Raw genomic sequence first — 23,764 nt, 5'->3', positions numbered from 1 at the left:
TTTCGTGGCAGCCCTGGATTGTTTAATTTGACCTCCTTCCACTTCACAACGTATTTAACTTAAGCACTTGTTCGCCTTTGTGTAGACGTTCTTTTTTTACACCGAGCTAATTCTAATTCTTTAAACTTCTTAAACGGAATCTTTTCAAGCCATTTTTCAGGCTATTTTCATTAGAAAGGTCCATTTTTAAAAGTGTGGAACGAAAGGAACAATGTGAGAATATTCGAGCCGTGATGAAAACAATGATTTTTAGGAAACGATTAAGAACCCTTCCCACCCCTTTCGGAACAATGCCCTTCTTATCAGTTAAGAAAGAAGAATGAACTATAGTTCTAACGAATGTCGAGGCTCAGTTCTTGCGTGGGAATACATGTTTCGCATAAATTTATTTCCCTTGTAAAAACATAACAAAGGCCCAAACATTGCACGATTTTTGTTGTGTTTTTATTTTAACCCTTAGCTTCTATCGACCACGCCTTCTGGGAGTGTTAGAATAGATTAAACTAATCAGGTTAAGTATAGCGTTACAATTTCTATGTTTTCGTTTGTATAAACATGACGCCCTTTTTACCTGGAAACGCCAATTTATTAACATAATAGATTACCAAGTTAATTGAGATTAAATTAAATTTCTTATTTTTATTTGGAGTGAGACGAAATAATTAGAGTAAATTAAACAAAAGGACTTTGGTCTATAACTGCAGGTAACTTTGAAGCTCTGTCTTACGACTTTGGAATGAACAAATTTGAAAATGGTCTATTTTTAATAATAACACTTAGATAAATTAATAAGCAAAAACATTAAATTTCATCCGCAACAAGTTTGAAACGTTGGTTAAAAAAAACCTTGGTTGTAGTGACGTGATCTCCAGTTTTTTCCGCCTGCCTTTCATAAACTACGTCACACAATTTCGGGGGGGCTGGAAAAACGTACTGACTGTGTAATATCTATTTCAGAAATATCTTTATTGAGTCATCTACATTTTTTACCGGCGTCGTACAAATGGAATATTTTAGGTTATAGGAATTCAACGGTTCTGCAGTATACTTTTGAAATCGATATCCCATATGCAGCTGCACCGCACGCACTCCGGGATTCTATTTCCTACCTACTGTAGTAGGCCTTGGTGAATTTGACTACACGCTCCGTTTGTCCCGCCTTTAAAACCTTTCGGGGATTTAGATTTCTTCTTCAAATCGAATGATTCGCGTGATGTACAACGAACAGAGTGGATTTTCGTAAATTCTTTTTTTTTTTTTCGTCTTTTCATATTCTATTTGATCGCGAAGGGAGAAAAAATCTCCGCGGACGCTCTTTCTCGCTGAATTTGAAATTTCTTCCAACATCACCCCATCTAAGTAGCGTCAAATGACGACGAATTGTGCAGAGTTGGCCCACAAAAGTGAAAGCGGCCTTTCTTTTTTGAAAAGCGGGTGATACGTTGTATTTGGAAGAGAAGTTATGGGACAGCAACTTGAATTTCCCAAATCCAGTTGGTTTATTTAATATTGTAAAGGATATCTTGGGTTGCTGACCTATAATGTTCTAGAATACTATAGGCAACTTGTAGCCCGCCAACTTCAAGTATTTGACCAATCAGAATCACGTTTGTATCCCGCTTTACTGAGTCGCGTATAGTTGGGCCAAGTATATAAGTTAGAGTTAAAATTTGGTTGGCCCTTTAGAGTTGAAAATTCAGAAGAGCCTTAAATTATGATTTTCTGTTTTTTTTTGTTCCTAACACTTCTGCAAGTTTGACCATTATCAATATTATACAAGCAGCTATCGTCATCATTTTTTGGCCATAGATTCCAGCGTATAGTTTGGTTGGCCCATCTTCCGTAACATTCTATAACATAACACGATAGCCATAAATGTGTCCCGGATATAAAACTGGTTGAATAATTTATGATGGAGAAGGCTTTTCCGTAATTTCCCTAACGACTGCTTCTAGGAACTATAGCCACGAATATAACCCTATAATGCCTAAGTATAGATCAAGGGGCCTTATCCATGTCAGATAAAATAAAACAGACGATGCCGTCTTCTTTAAAAACGAACTGGAATTGAACCATGGCCAGACCAACAATGATTTCATTCCATTTTCAAGTGGGATAGGTTAGAGGTTGGATATAGTGGATATGTTTCTGCTAAAATCACCCACCACGTGACGCCACGTGCTGGTATATAGATAAAAATTCTTTTAACCCATATACTTTTGGGTTGTATGATACACTTATGCCCTGTTGCAAAGGGCTATATTCCCCAGGAACCAAATATTAGACCTATTAGCTGCTCGGATCGGAGCTGCGGAGGCCTTGTACCACCCGACTTTTATACCGGTATACCGGTACATGTCATCATCATGATTCCGGGGTGGTTTTACGGCTCTCTACGCCAAATAAGGGGCGGGGAATGATTCATAGAATAACAGTCTTGTAGAAACCCATTAAAATTGAAATATTCAAAACTTTTTCTGTCTGTCTATCTAGTAGTAACGTTCTTGGAGGCACACCCAGGATTTAGGATTTAAAGCGTGATTAGTAACTTAAAAACACTATTCATAACTTGTTTATGGGATGCTCGTTAAGGAAAAAGTGTTATAGAACATTTTCTACTCAAAATCGCTGATAGAACCCACGTGCATGCACCCTCCTCTTTTTGGAATTACCTGTAGTCTACACGAGTATATTGGAAATTAATCAGTCCAGAACTTCTACTTGATATACTTCTTAAAATACTAAAATTGGGAAAGACTTGTCGAATAGACCCGGGGGAGGGGGGTTCGGAACTTTCCCCGCAGCAACTAATGCTGACATGTTTGGAAATTATATATATAGATAGAAACTTGCAATGGCTTATTCCCTTATTAAATTTTCACGCTCTTTGAATTGTTACCGCACATGATTCGGGGTCTGAACTATAGGATATCTGGATTGTGTTACCATAGTTTGCGGGGGGATTAACGTGTACATAGAGGGAAAGTAAAATCCAATACGCACCCGCCGTAACCCTTAACCCTCTCTGTTAAAAGTATACGTAAGCCTTTTAGCCATAGGTAATTCATTAGTTACGATAAATCATTATTTAAGCTTTTAAATTTTATTTCGGATGAAAAGTAAAGTGTATTTTAATATTTTCTAAGATTTTTTTAGGGATGAGTGAGTATGAAGTGGGAGTGTTAATAATATTGTAGTGAATAGACAGTTTACAAACATGGAGAATTCATACCATTTACACCAGAAGGCCTGGCTATCTGGAGGACAGAAGCCCGTCTACATTTTGTCCTCCAGGTAACATCGCATGAATCCTCCATGTGTGTAAACTATCTATTAGACATCTGTATAAGGTTCGTATATTTTCTAAGGTTTCTGTGAACTATTCTCTGTTAAGGATGATTAAGTATGAAGTGGGAATTTATTTTAAAAAGCAAGGATAATTAAGAATTTTGTAGATAGTAGACATCTATAAAAAAACCCTAAATAGCGAGCTAACATTCTACATTACCTCAATTTCCATAATCAAACACAAACACGTCAGTTAATTGAAAAACAATTGTTCGTATTAATGGATTGAAAATGGTCGATAATTTGTTATTCTTCCTAGTTTGAACGACGAGTGAAGTCTATTTTCGTTCGTTACAAGCTCCTTGATTAATTGACTGAACAAATTTAATCAGAATTCCCCTCGTCTTATTTTCTCCCTTTTGATATAAACCGATTAAAACACTAGTTCGACCTACCCAGGCACCATTTCCACACACACCCGATCAAAAAACAAAAAAAACCGATGCGAGAAAACAGGGTTTTTAGATGATATAGTTTCCATCGAGCCGTTTAGACCCTCGTAACACCGAAACAACAGCGTGGGTGGCATCGTTCAACCATATTCTATTCCAACCATGACACCTATAAAATCGCTAAGCCTAACCTAGTTTTTTTTCCTACCGAAGATTAAAAATTCCTCTCTTGCGCTCTTTTCTTCTGGAAGGCCATGGGCAATTTCATCGCAACCCAGTCTTATACGTATATTCTATCAATTCGTTAAGGTTACGAAAGGCATGGATTAAACCGCTGGTATCTTTAATTGAAAAGGAGTAATAGGCGACGATAGAAGGCAAGCGAACGATCCTAGCGTTATGACGAACGAGCTTGGCCTCTTTTTAATTAGAAATCTCGTTAATCAAGGAACAGGGGATAGTTCGTTCCTTTTTTTTTTCTCTCTCTCTCTTCCGTTTTTACTTTCACTAAAGGTTCGACGCCAGGAAATCATGTAGAAAAAGGGTTTTTAGTGATGTGAGAAGCAACGAAGCTGAAACTTAAAAGGGGAAAACCGAAACCGCGAACGGACGTACGACTTTTATTTAACGCTATCAACCAACCAAGGTGCCCCCCTTTTTTCTGAAGAAATTACTTACAGCCTTTGTCTCGCGTTTTTCAGGAAAAGAGCATAAGTTTATAAGATATGTTCCATAAGTATGACACTTTCTATACTTCGTAATGTTACTGAGAGGAGAGACTTACAGCTCGAGCTATAGTTCGAGAACGACAAACGAGAATTGAACTACTACACTCGGAGGTTAATTTTGCAGGACTTCCATCTAGTCCTATTTAGTTTGTAGTAAGCCTTTGACAGCAGCGCCTCACCAGGCCTCCTTCGCTTTACCTCGAATCAATGACCTATTTCATTCACTTCATGACAAGCTCCAGTTTCTAAGTTACCAGAGACAAACTTATGGAGCATAACCTATGAACCTTTGATAAAAGCAATGTAAGGAACTCGGGCGTGTGATGTTGCTCGGTCGAACTTATAGCGCGTTCTCTCTATTTAAACACCGTTCGATGTTTCGTGGTAAAACTTTTCTTTTTCGTTGCCTGAATTCTTACATCTCCTTTATATATATACATACATACATACATACATACATACATACATACATACACCTTTTCTTTCTTGACGTTTATTCCTTAGTCGTTAAAAGCCAGTTATAAAGGAGTGGGGTTTACCTTCACCACATGCAAGCCAAGGAAAATCGAGTTAATTTTTTTAAAAATTTTATTGGGTTTAACTGGAAAATAGCTTTTTTTTTAATGACAAATTTCATTCATTTATTTTCGTTTGATGTGTTGATTATTCTTATCTCTCTAAATTAAGCCATGGAATCTACGTTTTTTAACTGGATTAGAAACGCTATTGAAGTTTCTGGAGGGAAATGAAAACTATTTACTGTACTATACACTTAGGCAAGGCCTAGCATACGTTGGAAACTATATTATAAGAAAATGTACCTTCTCATGGTTCAGTTAATGAAATATGCCAAAAAATGCTTAGTATCTTAGTCGATTCGAAAGTTTCTAATCCCCTTAATACTCTAGGGTCATTGTTCAATCTTCCTTCAAGCGTTTGCCTTATCAAATTGCCGTTTTTAATGAAGGCCCAAGAAACTTCGCTCGTTGAAAGGTGATTAAGATCTCTTAAAAAGCCAGAATTTTTTTATTTTTATTATTATTTTTTTTCATTAAACGTGAAAAAGGGTATGAAGTAACGATGTAAAGTGGTTTTGAATGATCAACTTGAGCCATTACTTGATCCTTTCGAGAAATTGCTTGAATTTTTAGTTGCATTAATTTTAACAAGTATTAATCCGCGCCGTATTCTTGTTTTTCATCAAAATCAAAAAAACCTCTTTGGACGACCAAGGCTTAGTAATCTTTCTTTCCTTCTACGTCTTTTCTAACTTAAAAACCACGAGTGTAAGATTAATTATTGGTCTATATATATTGTTCAAGGGTTTGTTTGATAGTCAAAAGCAGCTGATACGCATTGTTGGGTTCGCGCGACCTCAATTTTGACCAAACGGCGTGTTCCCTCGCGGAGAGCAGTGAAATATCGTTCGTTTTGCTATATAGCTGAAAAATGTACCGAACCAAATGCAAATGGGAAATAACAGAATGTGAGATACTGGGGAGAAGTTAATGAAAGCCTTCGTTTAGTGTCCAGTATGATGGTTACGAACGAGTCTTTCTCTCGTTAGCTTCTTTGGTCAACGACAATCTTTAATATTACGTTATCTTTTTTAACTTCTCTAAAAGACGAAAAATAGAACTTAGTTCGACTTTTGAGACATTTTAAGCGTTAAAAATTGTATTTTTGGTTCTAAATTACGATTATGACAGATTTCGTTGTGCAAACCTGATTGGTACGCCTTCCAGCTTCACTTTCCCTAACTTCTATTTGCCCTTGATGAAACCCAACACATAACACCCCTAGCTCTCTTTCCCTTTTCGCATTTCTTCCCTTATTCTAGAATATTTTTCTTATTCCTAAAATGAAAAACGTTTCCCCCGTTTTCTTGAAATTTGAAGGAGCAAAATAAAATAAAAAACTGTGCAAGGAAAAAAAAAGTTAAGGAAGTTTTAAAAAATAATTTTTTTGAATCTATTCCTGATGGAACTGGGGAAAAATGTATTCCTTTGAAAATACCACTTTGGAAGAAATAAGTTTATTAATTGCTTTTCTCTTTGAATTTTGATATATACAGGGTGTTTCAAAAAGGGATGGAGGTACAGTGGGTTCAATAGTGCGATAAGTTACGTTGACCCCTTTATTAAAATACCATTGTCTTTCAATTTCTTACGTTAAATTAATGGGGTCATCCCTAAAATAATCCAATGATTAGAACTTTTATCGGTATCCCTTGGGTCAAAATATCATAGAACCTTTTAGACTCAAAATCTCCCATAAATCCCACTGAACTTCGGTCCTACTACTCTCCCTTTTTGGAACTGAATCATTTGGAAATCAGAAAAGAAACAGTTAGAAGTGTACCTAAACTCCTGGACCAGTCAGGAAACTGATCTATAAGATTAAGAGAAAACAGAATAAGGTCAAGGAGTTAAATTAAATAATTAAAGTAGCTAGGTATACTATTTGCCTTCTGACCTTTCCCTTTCACTGAAATCGTAATACATTACCAATAGCTCTCGAAATTCCCTCATCTCCCTCATTCTCTCTCTCTCTTACTCTCTTTCTCTCTCGCTCTCTCTTTCTCTCTAGTATAGGCTCTTTTCTCCTTTCTGGTATGGGGGTTCTCTCTGCGGGATGGCGGTGTAGTTTTGGCTCTCTCGGTATAGAGTCGGTATCGGCGCGAGACTCATAGCGCCTGCGTAGCCCTTCCGGGATGATGTAGCGAACATCCCCGGACAGAAACCGCTAGCTAGCAGAAGCCCGACTTGAATCGGAGGGTTTGAGTGGACACCCGCAGTCGCGTCCTACTCGATTCCAAATTCTTCCCCGTTAAATACCCGAAAAAAAGCGGCCGGAACATCCTATAGAAAACTAGGAATATACCGCAGTCGATTTTTGCCTTTTGGAAAAATTATGACGCTGGAAAGATGGTAGCGTAGCTCGTGACGTGTGCGCGTTTAAGAGCTCTCGAACCGGACACCCTATCAAGGGCCGGTACACTCTCTTCTTTTTATTTTCGACGATTTTTCCATCCCCCTTTTTAACCTCCCCCCACGAACATGGACTTAACCTTAGGGATTAGTTGACCCTTTGTTTTTTGGTGCTGATGTTTCGCTTTTTAACGATACACGGAAGTTGAAAAGGTCACCACCCCCACCGCCACCATGATTCGGTGCTGTTTAATTTTTTATCGGTGAAAGTTTTATTCGGGAGTTGTTGTTGTTGTTCGGAGAGGGGAATTTAGCGTCTCCTCCAAACGCGGTACTTGACGATTTGGTCGGTTAACCGAATGGGCGCGGGGCGATCTCGCTGGACAACGCGGCGACTGGTCACTTTGGTGCCGTTTGTTTTGACGCTATTGGGTTCGTTACGTTGGTGCGCAGTCTCCCAAGTTAGTGCCTTACCCAACGCTATCAAAATTGGTGAGTCATCGTGTCATATTGATGACCTATGACCTCGTTGTGACGTCGAATGTGTGTGTTTGTGTGTGGTTCATGATCTTCCGTGATAAAATATTTACTAAGATATGTTATGGTGTATGGAATATGAGTGGGTTGAATTTGACCATAGTTAGTGTATTTTTAATTGAATTGGTATTCTTTGATATGGAAATTTGAATTTTAAAGCCATCGTGTTTCTAAACGGGTTTATAAAAGTGGGATTGATATTTATTTGTAAAAATTTAGACCCTTGATTTGTAAGAGAGAAATAATTTTTTTAAAAACCACTTATATTAGGTTTAATTATTGGTCAGAAGATCTTTGATCTAACTCGCAAAAAATGACCCCTTCATAGAGATTTTAATTAAATTTCGGAATGAGTATATAAAAGAAAATCCCTGACGAGATTAACTAATTTATTCAAAAAAATATTTTTATAAATGTATCGAAATAATGAACTTCACTTCTAAAACTCCCCTCAAATTATTTTCTATACCTCTAATCATCTTCAAACTTTCGCACTTTTATTAATTACGGTAAAATTTCAATTCAGTCCGTCTAACTAAGTCATTTTGAAGTCCGCCATGCCAAGTATCAGATATTTCCCACGGGGAGAACCTACCTCACTCCTAAACAATACATCATCCTTGGTATAAAATTAGTAATTACGTAAGCTCCGGCCCTTTCGCTTATATCTCCAGACTTGGAAAGATTGACCAGCACCGCGTACGGGGTAGCCTAACCAAACCAAGCCAAGCCGTCCAGTCCAATCTCCTCCATACTAACCATGCAGAGTCTGGTGTCCGCAACGAAGACATAACGTTCATTTAGATCGGTGTTAATTAGTGTAAGTCCCAAGCCGGCGGCCGGTGTATTACGTTTAACGTACGTTACTGCTACTCTATTTCAAGAATACGTACCGCACATCCCCCCGTTTTCCATAAGGTGGTGGTACCCGGTCGCGGTGGTTGCAGCTTCTTCCTTCTCCTCTCCATCTTCCTTTACACCCTCTTAAAGGCCTCACAGTCCCGCATTCGCCCCATCCACCCCCGTATAAGTCTTTCCTTGAATGACACTAAAGAGTAAAGATCTCTTTCTCCGCGCTATACTCCCCCTGACACTCGAGCTAGTCGAAGAGAAGAGAGATTGCTTGCCTATACAGGGTGTTTGTCATTATAAGTCTGCCATAATTTAAAGGGTGTCTTCTTAGGATCAAACTGAGTTGAAAATGTCACCCGAACACCTTTAATTGTTGCATATGGTCTACAACGTGTAGTTACGGAGATACGACCTCTCAAACCTTGATTATCCCCTTAGACATGGGAACAGTAGTCACAGATGTGGAGTAAGACATATCAACCAACCTTCAATTGTTTTCAATCGAAGACAGTGTTGAACCTTTAACTAGCGGAAATGGACTAATAAATGGTTAGACGTGCGCGTGCGCTAGTAAGGTGTGTAGACATTCCTTTGTTTTAGGGATGTACACTTTCCACACGGTTTTAGACCCCAAAGTTTACACCCTTTCATTAATGGCAGACTTTTCAGATACACCCACCCTGTATAGCAAATGTTGTATACTATATATATCCTCTTCTCTTCTTTCTGTCTTTTAATACGAGAAAGATGCGACGGGAATTGACCATAGTGGAAGATGTTACATTGCGATACGACTTGCTTTTGATTAAGTCGCCTAAATCGGTATCGGTGAAAACGAGTTTCGATTGGACGATGAACGCTTAAAGAATCTTAATCTCCAACGACCAATCGACATACTTTTCTTTTCGTAAGGATAGTTTGTAAAATTTGTACGGAATTTACAGGCGTAATAGAGAAATTAACGAAATATTGATTATAAACCGAATTAACAAAACATTTGTTGGTAAATATTCTAAATTCCTTTTATGGAAACAATTATTGATTGGTTATAGCATTGACGGTTTTTCCCGCTACATATTTAATTGCTCTGTATCCTGTTAAAATTATCCCAAAGTCATGCGATAAGACTGACGTCATCATAAAATACCCTTTAAACCCGCGCCTCACCAGCGACCACGATTAACTCTTTACAAAATAAAAGCTACATGCAGCTCGCTTCGTATAGGCCTACATATAAAAGTATAGGCGTGGAAATTCAGAGTTTTGTTACAAAATTCCGAAAATTCTTGACGTTTTTAGATACATATTCTATTTCCCTTTTGAAAACTTAGTAAGCAGCCGGTATTAGCATTAAAAGGAAATAGAAAATACAGCGGCAGCAGCCCAAGGCCCTCCTCGCCTCGTCGTCGTTTCACCAATGGCCCAAACGCTTTTTCAATCTTGAATTTCATTTGCATAAAATGTTTCAGAAGGATATATAGATTCGAATTTTAAGTTTGAATAAAGTTAGGGCCGGCTCGGCCACATTTTGATTTCTTATTCATATTTAGCCTTTTTTCTTCTTCTTCTTACCATCGCATTGCCTTATCTCTAAATATTAAAAGTTTTAGCTTTTGAAAATAGAACTGTCTTCAGCTCTAGTGATTGTTTTGGTCCTTTGACCAGTAGCCGTGCTTTTCTTTTTTAATGGTCAACCAATTATATCTATTGGTAGCAACACGAAGTCAGGCGAAGGTTTAATAGCATTACGAAGCATAGGAAGTATCATACTTATGGAACATATCTTACAAACTTATGGCTGTATTTCTGGTATGGTGTAGATACCTAAAGCGTTTGACGCGTTAACTGTTAAGGCGATTACGATATGACCCGGGTTCGAATTCTGGTTTATACACGTTTGCCAATGTTAAGGATATATCATCCCCCCATCCCCGTTCTGTCGCGTCTCCGTATTTCATCTCTTCCTGATCCGTATGTTACGCACCTGTTTCGCGTTACTGCCTCCGGCAATTACCAACGATATCGGCCGGTCCTTCATTTATGACTCGACCATAAGGTAACTAAATATGCAAGAGCATTCCCGTGCTAAAGCTGTAGGACAGATGTATGTACAGTGTGTTAATTATAAGGGCGATTTGGAGTTGAAAATGTTCTATAACATTTTTCCACAAGGACCACTGTTTACAAGTACAATGATTGGAGTGTTTTACCAGGGTTAAGTCAGGGATAGGTCAGGGATTTCGTTTGGTATATCAAACTATATGTTTCGAGCAATGATAAATATGGGCCCAGGTGTAATTATGAAGTTGGCTCTGGTAAGCACCTTAAAATGGTCAGGGATATTGTCAAAATTTGGTCAGGGATTGCGTCATAGAAGTTATATTTTCGACTTATAGTTTTCTCCATAAGTTTATAAGATATGTTCCATGAGTATGAAACTACCTCTACTTCGTAATGCTAGAGGTTTAATGAGAGCTAGTCCAAGAGCGACGCGAGAATTGACTACACTCGGTTTTGCAGTCCATCCTCCTATTTAGTCTATACTAAGCCTTTGATAGCGCCTCACCAGGCGTCGCTTTACGAGAATCTATGACGTTTCGCCTACGTCACTTCATGACAAGCTCTCATTAACGAGTGACACACTTATGGAACATAGCTTATAAACTTATGTTTTCTCCTATAAACACCCTGTAGACCTATATTTATTTATATTATTTAAACACCGTTCACGCAATTGTACCTCAAAACCCTTTGAAAACGGATTAAAATCCCTTTCGAAGAGAGTCGTCCTTTTTTAAAGGATTTACCCCGCGTGAAAACCGTTCGAGCTCGGAGCGGAAGAAGTTTTCTAAAGTTTTCAGAGAATCGCACGAGTTGAAGGGAGAAAACGGATTTCTCGCCGTTACCAGAGTTTTATACCCAAGACTTTGGTGGTACGGTATTAGCGCCTATATGCCCCCGGTACATATATATCCCTATTCCCTAGAAAATTTTGAGTCATCGAAAAAACAGCCCCGTAAGGATTTCGGGCAGCCTAGAAAGGTGATTTAAAATCGGGCACGTACAACGAAGGCTACGCTACGCTATGCCTTCGCTATGGGGATAACACAGCTTAACATCTTCTTAAAGTCTCAAAGGTGTAGACTGCCGCAACGCTTTCCTTCCTTCGCAGCTTGAGAACAACTTCTCTCTCTCTCTTCTTTTCTTTATTCTACTGAGAAATACGCTTATATATATATCTAGTCGTTTCTGCTATGATTATTAATAGTTCAATGACTTGGAAAATAGTTTGATAGTTATGCTCAGGAGACCGTGTTTCATTGGTTGGTGGCGGTGCCTTGGGTTACGAAGTAGATCTATACGGGAATAGTAGTCAAAATGCCTTTTTCTCTTTTTTATTATTTCCAAACTAAGGCGTGTATGAACTATAAATGATCAGAAATGAAACAAATTTGCGTGAAGTCGTTGAACTTCTTGAAACATTTAGAGGCACTTAAGGTGGAAAGAAAGAGGGGAGTTGGAATAAATGTCACTAATTGTAACCTTGGAATGTAGTGAAGATTGTTACGTAACAAATCATGTTTCGACACATCAACCCGCCCTCAAAGCATTATTTTTCTTTCTTCTATGAAAAAAGGACAACTTTTGGGCCTAGTCACTTTCATTTAATTCATTACACATCATCACACTATTTGTATCGCGAAACGGCTTCAATTTGTACGAATCTTCGCTAGTTTTGTGTCAATTGAGTTGGCGAGAAAATGTCATCGCCGCGAACGATTCCAAAATAACAACGCTAACGATTATGACACATTTTGACGATGAACGTTTTTGGGCTAAATTACCCTACATCTCGTCTCGTGGGCCATTTCGACGCTAGACTTAAGTTATTCCCTTATAAGCCTTTTGGACTTCTCACTCGGTTTAATTGAGCTATCGTTTCAATTAGAGTTATTGGCGAGGTTGATGGAACGAGGTTGGTACGCTCTATATTAGCTAGCGCGATGCCTTATCATGATAGATATATAGGCGTTTGGCAAATTTCGATTTATGCCGATTTCCAATTATACTATATGGCCTTTCCCGGAAATGGATTAGGAGGGCCAAGGTTTAGGGATGGATTTAAGCCGTGACGTAATTTTCTTTTATATCCGGAACCCTCGGGTATCTAAGTGTAATGACTCGTGTCCTCACTCTCTTTCTCTCTTTTTACCCCCTTTTCAATTATCTAGACTTCTAGCTAGCTATAGCACCATCTCTCCTTGCACGTTTTGTTGGATAGATTGAGTCTAGGAGTGAGTTTCCCCAAAAAGATTTTTGTCTGATTCGCCATCAAGCTTTCTCTAATTCTCAAAGGTTGGGTGAAAGTAATTTTCTCGCGGATTTTGTCTAAAATTACTCAATCATGGAGTCTGTTTGCATGGAATCTATATTCACTAATCATAAAGGCAATATAAAAGCGCGCGAATCTTCATAAATTGAAAACAAGGCTTAAGGAACATTGCATTCTCAAAGCGCGTGACATCCTCTAAACACAATGGGTAAATGGCGCGAAATTGTACATTTAAAAACTAGGCTTAACAAGTCTCTACTTGTTTTTCTACTAGTACATTAAGAAGAAGTGATTAAAAATGACGGTAATAATTTCGTTCGCAACGTCCCTTGAGGGGGTGTGTATATTTACGTTGCGAGTCGTTTGATGTTTACTGCTTCTTGATCTAGTCGAGAGGAATTAATCGGCTCTTTGATATATTTATCCAAGGGAAATATTTGCGACATTCCGCATCGTTTCCTCCAGCTCTCCGCCGCCGCCTTTTCGAACTGCGGCTCTTTAAGCTACTTCTCTAAGCCTTGGCTATGGAATAATTAAGCAGATAGGGAATGGGGGAGGGGGGTGGAGTTGAGAAGCCGAAATTGAATGGACTAGAGGTGGCGAAAGGGCTAAAACAATGGAAGCCCCTCATTACTGACCCCCTTTTAAGTCGTTAATGATGGCTATGGCTCTCGATCATTCACTCGGAAATATTTTAAGCTCTTCGAAAATTCCCTTCGTATTGGGAATATATCGGAATTGGTTTCACTATAAGCCTCGGAATTGGGCTAATCCATTTCTCTAGTAAAATTAAGTCGCTTATAGCCTACATTTTTGAATGAGATTAATGTTCCAGCTATTTCGATAATTTCCACCATTTACTTTACCAGAAGTACATAAAACAAAGAGCAACTACAAAATCCTGGCATTGAGAATGTCCTTGAACTCTCGTGTTTCTTTGTGAAGGTTAATTGCATTGCAAGGACGAATGAATGACCTAAAACCACGCGCGAAAACGTAGGCCTATAGATCTTTCAAATATGGCGCGAGAATTATCACGCGCGCTTTTCAATCTTCATTTTCAAATTAGGGTTAACATTTTCAAATATTATTTTTCTGGTAAGGATAAATGTTTTAGGATGTATTTAATTTAACGGTATACTTTAATTGTTGGGTTATTTGATAAATATATTTATTTATTTTTATTCTATTCATCAGGTGTTGTCATAGCCGAGGATGACGAAGAATTGGAAAAGGACATTTTCCATACTTTAGAAAGCGTCAACACTAACGATACCATCTTGCCTTACTCGAGACTTTTGGCTCGCGTCATCAAGATTAAAAAGGAGGACAAGTTTCACGCCATGAAAGCCGGTAAGAAAAGATAAAAATCTGTTTTGAAACGCGATCGAGTCATATTCGGGTTCAAAATTATAAACCCTAAATTTTCACGCTTCTAGTTAAAAATGACCGTGAGAACCAGTCATTTTAATAAACGTATTCCTTTTTTACTAAAGTAATTGACAAAGAAACTTATAAAATAGGTCGAACTTCTTCTTCTCCCCAACGCCATTCTCGGTAATCGGAATTTCAATCATTCACGGCCAATTAAAGTTAGGGCTCGCGAATGTTTTTGTAACAAAAACGAATAAGTGATCCGGGTCCCCCCGAAAAAGTCAGATGACGACTTTACCAGTATCGTTTTCTCTCTCTCTCTCTCTCTCTCTGGAGTGTTAGCTGGTGTTGTGTCGTGTAAAGAGTACTACGCTGGTACCCCAAACGGACTCGCTCGTGGAACGCTGGATATGGATGGCATTTGGCTGCCTGGGACTAGCTCGAGCCCGCCAAAAGAAGCAATTATGATTCGTCGAACTTTCGCCGCATCGTCGACGCAGCGATTTGCTCCCGCCCGTTCTGCCGCGCGTTTTCGCTCTCTCTCTCTCTCACTCTCACTCTCTCTTTCTCTCTCCAGTCTCTCTCTCTCTCTCTTTTCCTATATAGCCGGTCCCGACATTTCCTTAAAGCCAGCTAGAGAAACTAAACTTTTTTATATCGTCTTTTTCTATTTTTTGGTTTTGCGCGCGCCCTCCCACTCCCAGGATATTCTAACTCTTTCTCTTCCTCTTTTTGATGTCGACACCAACATAGAGAAGTTCCTTAGTTTGAAGTAAAACTTTACGGCAGTGTACAGACTTGTTTTGTCTGAAAACAGCCATACTGGCGAAGGAAGAAATCGGTATACTAAATCGCAGACCTGCTACGAAACTGAGTTGATGTAGGCCTACAATTTGAATTAATTAAGCGAGAATGCATGGACACTTTTGATTTTCACCAATTGTTATAAAAATAATTACAGAATGAGGCCAATTTTACGATATTTGTAAGGAAATTTTGGAGCCAATGTAGCTCAAATTCTGAACTTATTTTGTAGGTGCGTTTCATGTGTTTACACCTTACTTTTAAATTACTATCATTCATAGTTACTCATTATCCAATTAGATAGCAACTAACTATTAGTGAAATCAAAGGCGTATGTCTTGCTTATTTCCCATTATACACAGTTTCGTACCTCCGCAGTTAACTATACCGATTTCCAAACAAAATCACTAAAGTTGGTTCGATAGAATTTCCTCTTTACTATACGTCAAGCACTGGAACAATTTAACTACTCCAATTAATTTACTTCTAAGTTCTACATTATTATGGGTGATTCCACCGAATAATCATCCCTTTTCGCTGAGATGAGATCCGAGAACGAAACTGATTTTTAGAATGCGTCCAAACTATTCTATTCGGTTTTTTCTTTTTTTCTTCTTCTCTATCGCTGCCCCGTCTTTTCTGTTTTTAAAAGAAATACGCTAAGAGTGTTTCTCGTCGGCGTTTATGACTGGGTTGTAAAAGGGATGTATTCAGACGCCTTAAAACCGCTATTTTTCGATGAATAGTTTAGTTGCTTTTTTTCTCTTCTTCTCTTGGAGAGCCCATTCCAGCGAAATTTCTTATCTTCTCTAGTCTGGACGTTGAACCAGAGGCAAATAAAAGTAACAGGAAGTGAGCGGGAAAATTGAGGAGACAAGGTTTTGCCCTACTCCAAGGCCCAAAAATATTCTTAACTATAAATTTAGTACCAGACAATATTAAGTTTGCTTAAACCATTTCCGGATATGGTACCTGCGTTGTAATAATATTAATAGTTGGGAAAAATTACCTGTCATAAAGAGAGAGAGAGAGGGGTCATGCTTTTAGGTTCTAAGTGTCATTAATAGCCTTTTGTACATGCGCATCTTAATTAATCTCGATAATCCAATTCGCACCCAGCTATTTCCAAGTAAAAAAGGAGATTTAAACGGAGACACAAGGCGAGCATGAGGTGATTTCAAATTTGTTAGAGGTGGCAAGCGTTTCGGAATTAACGCAGTTCAATTTGTTTATAGAGGGATTCATTAAAATTTAATTAGAATAATTAGTAGACTTTTCTTAAAATAATATTTGCATTTATTCATCGTGCAAAGATGACTGTTGTTAACGCGGAATTTTAATTGTTATTACAGTGGGTGGCACTTTAAAGAAATTGAACATTTTCTCTGGCTTATTTTGAACATTCTTTGAATAATATTTGGGTCCGGATGGCAAGCTGAAAATATAGCCTCGGAAATGTCTGCAAGATGTTTTTTTTTCTATCTTCTTTTTTTTTCACTTCGTCGACCGTCATTAATCTAAATTGTTTTTTCCTGGCGCCTTCTTCCTTTCTTTTCCTTTCCTTAAAAGGAACCGGGTCCGAAGAATCGCGGTAAAGGAAATGACTTGGATATAGAATAAAAAAAGAAAGAGAAAAAAAATAGGCTTAGCTGCTACCAAAATGAGAATGAAAATTTCACATGCCATACTTTACACTAAGACAAATATCACATCTTGGCGTAGTGTGATATTGTAATGTACTCTATGGGTCTTCTGGTTATATTTACTTTGTTAATGTAAACCTTGATTAATTTCAGAGTTTTCGGTTAATTATATAAGCTAAATTTTAATTCGAAGAGCGTACAAAATAATCATTATTGAATTATTGGTCTAACTACAATCTTAAAGGTGTTATGAACAATTAAGTTTACTTACTCTTGCGGTCCAATCCACTTAATAGATAGGCCTGTACCTTCTTTATAATATTGTAGATATTCAAATAATTACAATATTAATTATTTTAATTAAATTTTCCTATATCAATAAATACAATGTAATTTGTATAAAATCAAATGTTCACTGGCCCGCTCTTTGAAGTTATAAGTTCCCCATCTTCTCATACATTATCTGAGAAGGAAACGATTTTCTAGAGAAAGCACAAACACTAGTAATATCAGAAGTGGTATGATACTAGAAGTATTGAGCTAACCAAATTCTTCACTCGGCATTAGTGAAAAGACTTGATAAAACACAAACGGTTGGCCCTCTAGTGGCGGTTTCTGAAATTTCCCCTCCAAAACGTGAGACGCTCGCGGTGGTAGACGGCCGAACTAGATTCAAGAGCCGGGTCCGTGTTTCGCCGCTTTAGGTTGAGGGGAAGGGGGTAAGAAATGTTTTTGGAACTCGACCAATTTTTTTCTCTCCGCGATGGAAGCGGCATAAAATCCTCAAATTTGTTCACTAGTGCCAGGATCTACTATCAATGCTAGAGCCCTTCACTTCTAGTCTCATACCACTTCTGGTAATATTTAACTATTTCGTTCACTTCCGCGTGTGCTTTTGCATTTTGTGTTTTGTAAGCCCGATTTTCACGCTATTTCTAAAAAATCTTTTTTTTTATCAAAGTTCTCTTCTCTTCTCTTATCTTTTTTTCTTTGTTATTCTTTATTTTACGTTTGCTGTTCCTCAATCCAAGCGAGCGAGAGTGAAGGCGAATGATTCTGGTACTTTAGTCACTCGTCGGTGCATGGTGGTGCTGGCGGAAATACCTACGTACAACAAACTGGTATCGCAACACGCTACGTAAAAACCGCGGCGCAATAGGCCGTTAAAAGTCGGCTCGCATACCCATAGTGTAGTATAGTACCTACACAGGAAAAGCCGCCATATATATGTATGTGGCCAACCAAAAATGGCCTTATTTTCTTTTATACTTCTTTCTATGGCTATATGGGAAGCTCTCTCGCTCGCTTCTTTCTCTCTCTCTCTCTCTCTCTCTCTCTCTCTCTCTCTCTCTCTCTCTCTCTCTCTCTCTCTCTCTCTCTCTCTCTCTCTCTCTCTCTTTTCTTCACTCCATGACCGAAGGTGAATAAATCTTAGAAGGAGCAGTTTGCAGTTTTTCCGTCGGCTTTCCTCTTTCCTAGTTGGCCCCATCTTTTAAAGACGACCTCGTTCCTTTATAGCCTGGATCGTTTTTTAGCGTGATAGTCGCCAGAGAGAGAGAGAGAGAGAGAGAGAGACTCACTCCGTAGGGGTTTTTAGGGATCCCTCCAAGAAGATCTTCGGATGCCATCAGGATGAGGATGAAAAATTCTACATGGAGGATTAATAATTGGAGTGCAGGTTTCCCCGAAACAAAAGGTATTTTCAGACGATACAATTTTTTGACTCATTTAGATGAGTAAACTAGTTGGGTCGTGTGAGCAGAAGATGGACAAGTTGAATCACCAAATTAAAAATTGATTACTGGCCAATTTTTGCTGACTGAATTAACTTTTGGACCCTTCAAGTTGAGTCAAAAGTTATTTGTTTGAAAATACCTTTAGTCTCTAAACCCTTTTTTCAAAACAATCCGTAGTTGAATTTGAAATTTAACAAAATTTTCTTCATTTTAAATTGAAATTTCAAGACTTTTTTAAGAAAGATAACTTAATTAATACTAATTTAAATAATTGTTAAATTAAATAGGTTACAACTAATAGACAAAGACCTATTACACGTACTTGGACTCGCGTTTGACGCGGGTTTTATACCCCTGCCTTTTGGGTCACAAGGGAATCAAATTTTTTTTTCAAATTAAATCGTACCCGAGATTTTTAAAATAATCCCGGATTTGTAGACGTAATTGTTACAATCGCATTCTGTAATTTTAACGCCTTTAATTAGTGAGGAAATCCTCCCGAATATCCTTTTTTTCCAGCTGCACCATCTCGTCTAGTATTACAACCTCATTTATCCCTGGTTCGTTGTTTTTGGTTCCCCGCTCTCACTTCCTTTTGGTATTTGCATAGCCCCTAATACTTCCGCATTTTTTATTTTTTTTGGCGCTTCGTAGGAACAGAATCGAGGCACCGATATTGAAAAGGCGACTGAACTGAATACCTCCTGTTTTTGAGTAAACTTTCTTTTATTTCGGACCCGGGCTTTGACGTTTCTATTCATCGCTTGTCGCATTTATCTAGAGCGAAAACCCTTCTCTCTTGTTCTCGCCCCTATTTTTATAAGGCTCGATTTTAATTGTTTTTGTAGGAGAAAAATTAATAAAACGGATTTAAAGATGATATTTAAAAAAAAATCGCAGTCGTCTACGTACACCGGTGTATTGCGGGCTAACATTTCTACAGGGGCTCGTAGGATTAACATTATAAAAATTCAGCCTGTATGGTGGCTTCCCTATAGAAAAATGTTTTGAATTCAAATTTTTGAAGATACTCAGTAAAATATTTCTCCTTTACTGTTTCTTTGGGAACCTTGCGCGTAAGGCGTAAGGCGTAATTTAAGGAAAATTCAGGGCAAGGGTATTTTTAAGGTTCCGTTTTCTGATGTGGTCTAAAATTTTACCCCGTCTCTCATGGGCTAACGATGGCTCTTTCTCCCTTCTTATATCGTTTTCAACCTTAGTGAAGATATTCAATAATCCCATGAAAATTATTAATTTCGGCTTTTCCACCACGATTTTTAGTTTAGCAATTGAGTCGAAATTTACAATTAATATTCTTGGTAGAAAAAAGAAAATTCGGGCATACTCTTACTTTTTTTTCCATTTTTCTTCCTTTATAAGTTATTCTCTCTTTTGGTGGAATAAATATACATTTTAACTCCGCGATTGTAACAGTAAAACCATCCAAAATCCCTCCACGATTTAAGCTTATTTCAAAGGATCAGATCGTCTGTTAAGAATATATTTTTTTCACACTCTTTTATATAGACCTTTTTCATCTTATAAGAGCGCCTTTTCCGCTGCCTTTCTTTAATATATTATTCCTAGAAAACGTAGGTACGTTTCATTACATATATAACTCTCCTCGAAACGGTCCATCCAGATAGCGCTTTCTCTTCTCACTCTCTCTGCAAGTTTCCGACGCAATCCGAATAGTAAAAGATGCTAGATGTATTTTTTCTGCGTTAGATTATACCACTGTTAAAGGTTGAACTCACGAATAATATTGAATGTTTTTAGGGATGCTGTGAATGTACCTGTAGTATATTTTAGCGTTGAAAAATATGAACTGAATGCTCAAAATGTGAAAATGTGGAAGAGATCGACCTACACAATATTTTCATCTACTAAACTGTATGGTAAAACTCTTGATTTGACCAGTAGTTATCAGTTTTCATCTAATTAGTAATTAAAAATTATGCAAGGGTGAGTTTATAACAACGCGATTAGTTTCATAGTGTCTGCGATTTGTCATACGGATTTTTTTTCCGTCGACAGTACCGCGATTTCCAGATAAAGTAAATGTTGGTGCGATCTTTTCCACACTGTATATACACTTTAAAGTTTAAAACCCCGATGAAAATGTCACGTTGCCCAGGAGACGGTCCCAACATCCCCCGGTCCAAAATATAAAAGTATCTTTTCCTAAATTCGCCTTTTACATTTGCAGCTTGAAAGACGTTTTGGGCGGATTTTTATGCAAAATTTTATTCGGCAACGCGTCTTTTAGTCCCGCTGCGAGTTACGTCGCGGTTTTGACTCATTTTTTTCCCCTCTATGCTCGTCTCTTGACGACTCTATACAGTAAAGTGTGAAATTTTCTAAGACTTTGGTGGGTGGTTACCAATGATTTCGTATTTTCCCCCTTTCATATTCAATAGACTATTTTATATACTATCACACGCACCATCGCCATAGTATTTCTCACGATGTATATAAATCCCCTAGCTTACTTATGGCTCATCTTTTTTTTTCTCTATAGTTTATGCTTGGGCTTTGTTATATATAACACTGTATTTTGGATACACCTTTAAAAATTTTCTTTCAAGAGATTTTAAAAAATGACTTTGAATTTTACAGTATAGTCTTATAATCCCTCTGATATATTATATCATTTACTTAAAATAAGGAATATTCAAAGCGAGTTATATTTATTTGAAAGTTTTAACATTAAAATATATGCATAATAAGAAATAGAAGCCTGCACATAAAAGACCTAAATTAAATAAATAAATTTGCATAGTAAAGTAATTTTGTTAATATTTCGAAAATGGAATAGAAAATAGATATTTTGACGTTGTATAACTTGTGTCGTCTTCGGGTAGCAAACAGGCATCTGTAACTCGAGGCTATAGTGTTTGCTCCGTATCTGTGTCATTTTCTTTAAGATGTTCGCTATTATTTAGTCAACTGAGCCTGCGAACAATATAGCCTTAAATCAAAAAGAAAGGAACTTAGATCCGTCTATCTCGTGCGATATCTGTTTCTAACAATAGAGCAAATAATAGGTTTTACCACATCGCACGAAGCTGCAAAAAACTAAAATTACTACACCAATCCCTTTTTTACGCCAATATCAATCGGCCCGATAAAATAGGTCGTAGAAAGTCAATAGACCGTGCGAAAGGAGGTCATGACCTTTGTGGAAAATAACATCGGTAATAATATAGACCTTTCAATCTCGTAATCGATATCACGTACCCTTTCCATACGTCCTAAGTTACGTAACTGAAATCCTGGAAAGGAAATAACTTAAAAACATTGACGGAAAAACAAAAAAGCGTGAAATAAGAAAATCCGAAATACCAAAAAAAAAATAAATAAATAAATAAAAACTCTGGACTCTTGTGTAAGAATCAACTTGAGAGTATCTTGGACTAAATAATAATAGGACATTCATTTCAATATAATAGTGTATTGCATTCTATTGTGGTGTACAGGAAAGAAAAGTCTTAAAAATCCTTAATTTTATTTAGTCCAAGACGGAATGAGAAAATAAAAAGTTGTTCCCCCTTCCCACTTTCTCCAAAAAATCATTCTTAAGAATGAAGAGAAACTTCTAATACAATACTAGAGAGAGAGAAAAAGAAAGAAAGATTCCAACGGTGCTAAGCCTCGGACCAAGCTATAGTAAAGATAATGTAGTTCCTATTTTAGACGCCCATGTCGCTCCGGGACTAAATTTTATTTTGGGGTGGTTCTGTTGTAGGGGCAGCGGCGGCTCAGGACGAGGCCCATTTACGATCTCAAAAAATTTCTATATAGGTCTCTATGCCGCCGAAGGAGTTAGTAGCTTGGCTAGGGTTAAAGGGAAAGAGTTGAGCCGGCTGCTCCAAACGACCATAGAAAGAGCAAGAACCGAGAAATGACCTTTTCTTCTCTCTCTCTCGCTCTTTTTTTCGTCTTCTTCTCTGACTTGACTATGTCTCTCTTCATACGCTCTATCGGTTACTGGGCGACCTATCAAGAAGTCCCTATAGCGTTAGAGTTCGGCGGTGTCGACTAGCCTAAATCCGATTGGGACTACTACCTACTTCGCCTTCATCTCTAGCTACTATTCGCCCCCTTTTTCAAACCCCCTCGATATTGAGAAAGGCTTCTTGGGTTATTGCTTTCAAAGGAACGGGTTGTTCGGATCTTAGGTCTAAAAACTAGCTGTAAATATTGAACGAAATAAATCGCTGTCCTAACCAATGACAAATATAAACAACAGAAAATGGGACCAACGAAATAAGTATTGATCGCCCCCATGCGATGTACAAAAGAAACTAGTCATACGCGAGCAGACTAAATATATTGCATTTACCAACCATTATGGTTTGCAATACGAAATCTTATGTATGATATTATTTTCCAAGAACCAATAGAATCCATTCCCGGATTAAATTGACGTCGAAAAGTCGAATTATTTTCATCGGAGAAAACTTTTAAAAATAACGTCATAAGGTGTGATTGGTCGACCACGAAAGGGATTCTTATATCGTCTTGCGTATCTTGTTTGTCCAGGGTGCGGCTAAGGCTTTTCACCGGTTGAGCTTATCGGGATCGATATATCGCGCGCTATTCTATTAGGTCCCCCCCTTCCCCCAGCCCCCAAAATATCAAAGTGGCCGAAAGATAAATCCGAATTAATGCCTAGTCCGACGTACGCGACGGTATACGCCGAATGGGTCCTGTGATGGTCAGACTTTCTCTGACCATCATACTCCCGTTTTTTCCTCCTCTTCTTCTTCTTCTACTTGGCTCTATCCGCGAGATTCCGCGAGAAAAGGAGCGTAGCAGCAGAAAGACCGCAATAGGATTAAAGTTTTTTTCTTCTCTCTCTTCTAGTCCTAGCTTCATCCTGATTTTTTGGTATTTTTTTACGTTTCTTTTTCGAATCTCGAGAAAGCTCGAGGATTCTCTCTTTTTTTCTTTATTAACCAGAAGTTTGTTTGTTGAAGTAATTAGTCCAATTTCACGGGACGTACCCAAGAATATGCGCTTCACTAATTTAAAAAGAAAATAATCAGGATATAATTTAATTAGTTTTTATTCATCTAAATTAC

At 37.9% G+C, this 23,764-nt stretch overlaps 1 protein-coding gene across 3 annotated transcripts in view; it reads left to right on the top strand.

Annotated features, from left to right (window-relative positions):
• Positions 1 to 23,764, top strand: part of LOC149704990 (glutamate receptor ionotropic, kainate 3-like) — a 99,526-nt gene that overhangs the window by 40,287 nt on the left and 35,475 nt on the right. The window contains exons 1-2 of one of the 3 annotated variants that reach the window (XM_089865132.1): positions 6,474 to 7,890; positions 14,318 to 14,473. In XM_089865132.1, the coding sequence (XP_089721258.1) occupies positions 7,758 to 7,890; positions 14,318 to 14,473 (289 nt within the window). In that variant the 5' untranslated portion in view covers positions 6,474 to 7,757. Of the gene's footprint in view, positions 1 to 6,473; positions 7,891 to 9,619; positions 9,695 to 14,317; positions 14,474 to 23,764 lie in introns of those variants that run through there. The other 2 variants (XM_089865134.1, XM_089865133.1) reach the window with 2 other exon arrangements.

The sequence above is a fragment of the Phalangium opilio genome, unplaced genomic scaffold (genome assembly GCF_054372755.1).
Source record: "Phalangium opilio isolate 3A_F unplaced genomic scaffold, DU_Popi_V2 ptg000014l_1, whole genome shotgun sequence".
In the NCBI taxonomy this organism is placed as follows: domain Eukaryota; kingdom Metazoa; phylum Arthropoda; class Arachnida; order Opiliones; family Phalangiidae; genus Phalangium; species Phalangium opilio.
This window is presented reverse-complemented; position numbering and strand designations above follow the sequence as displayed.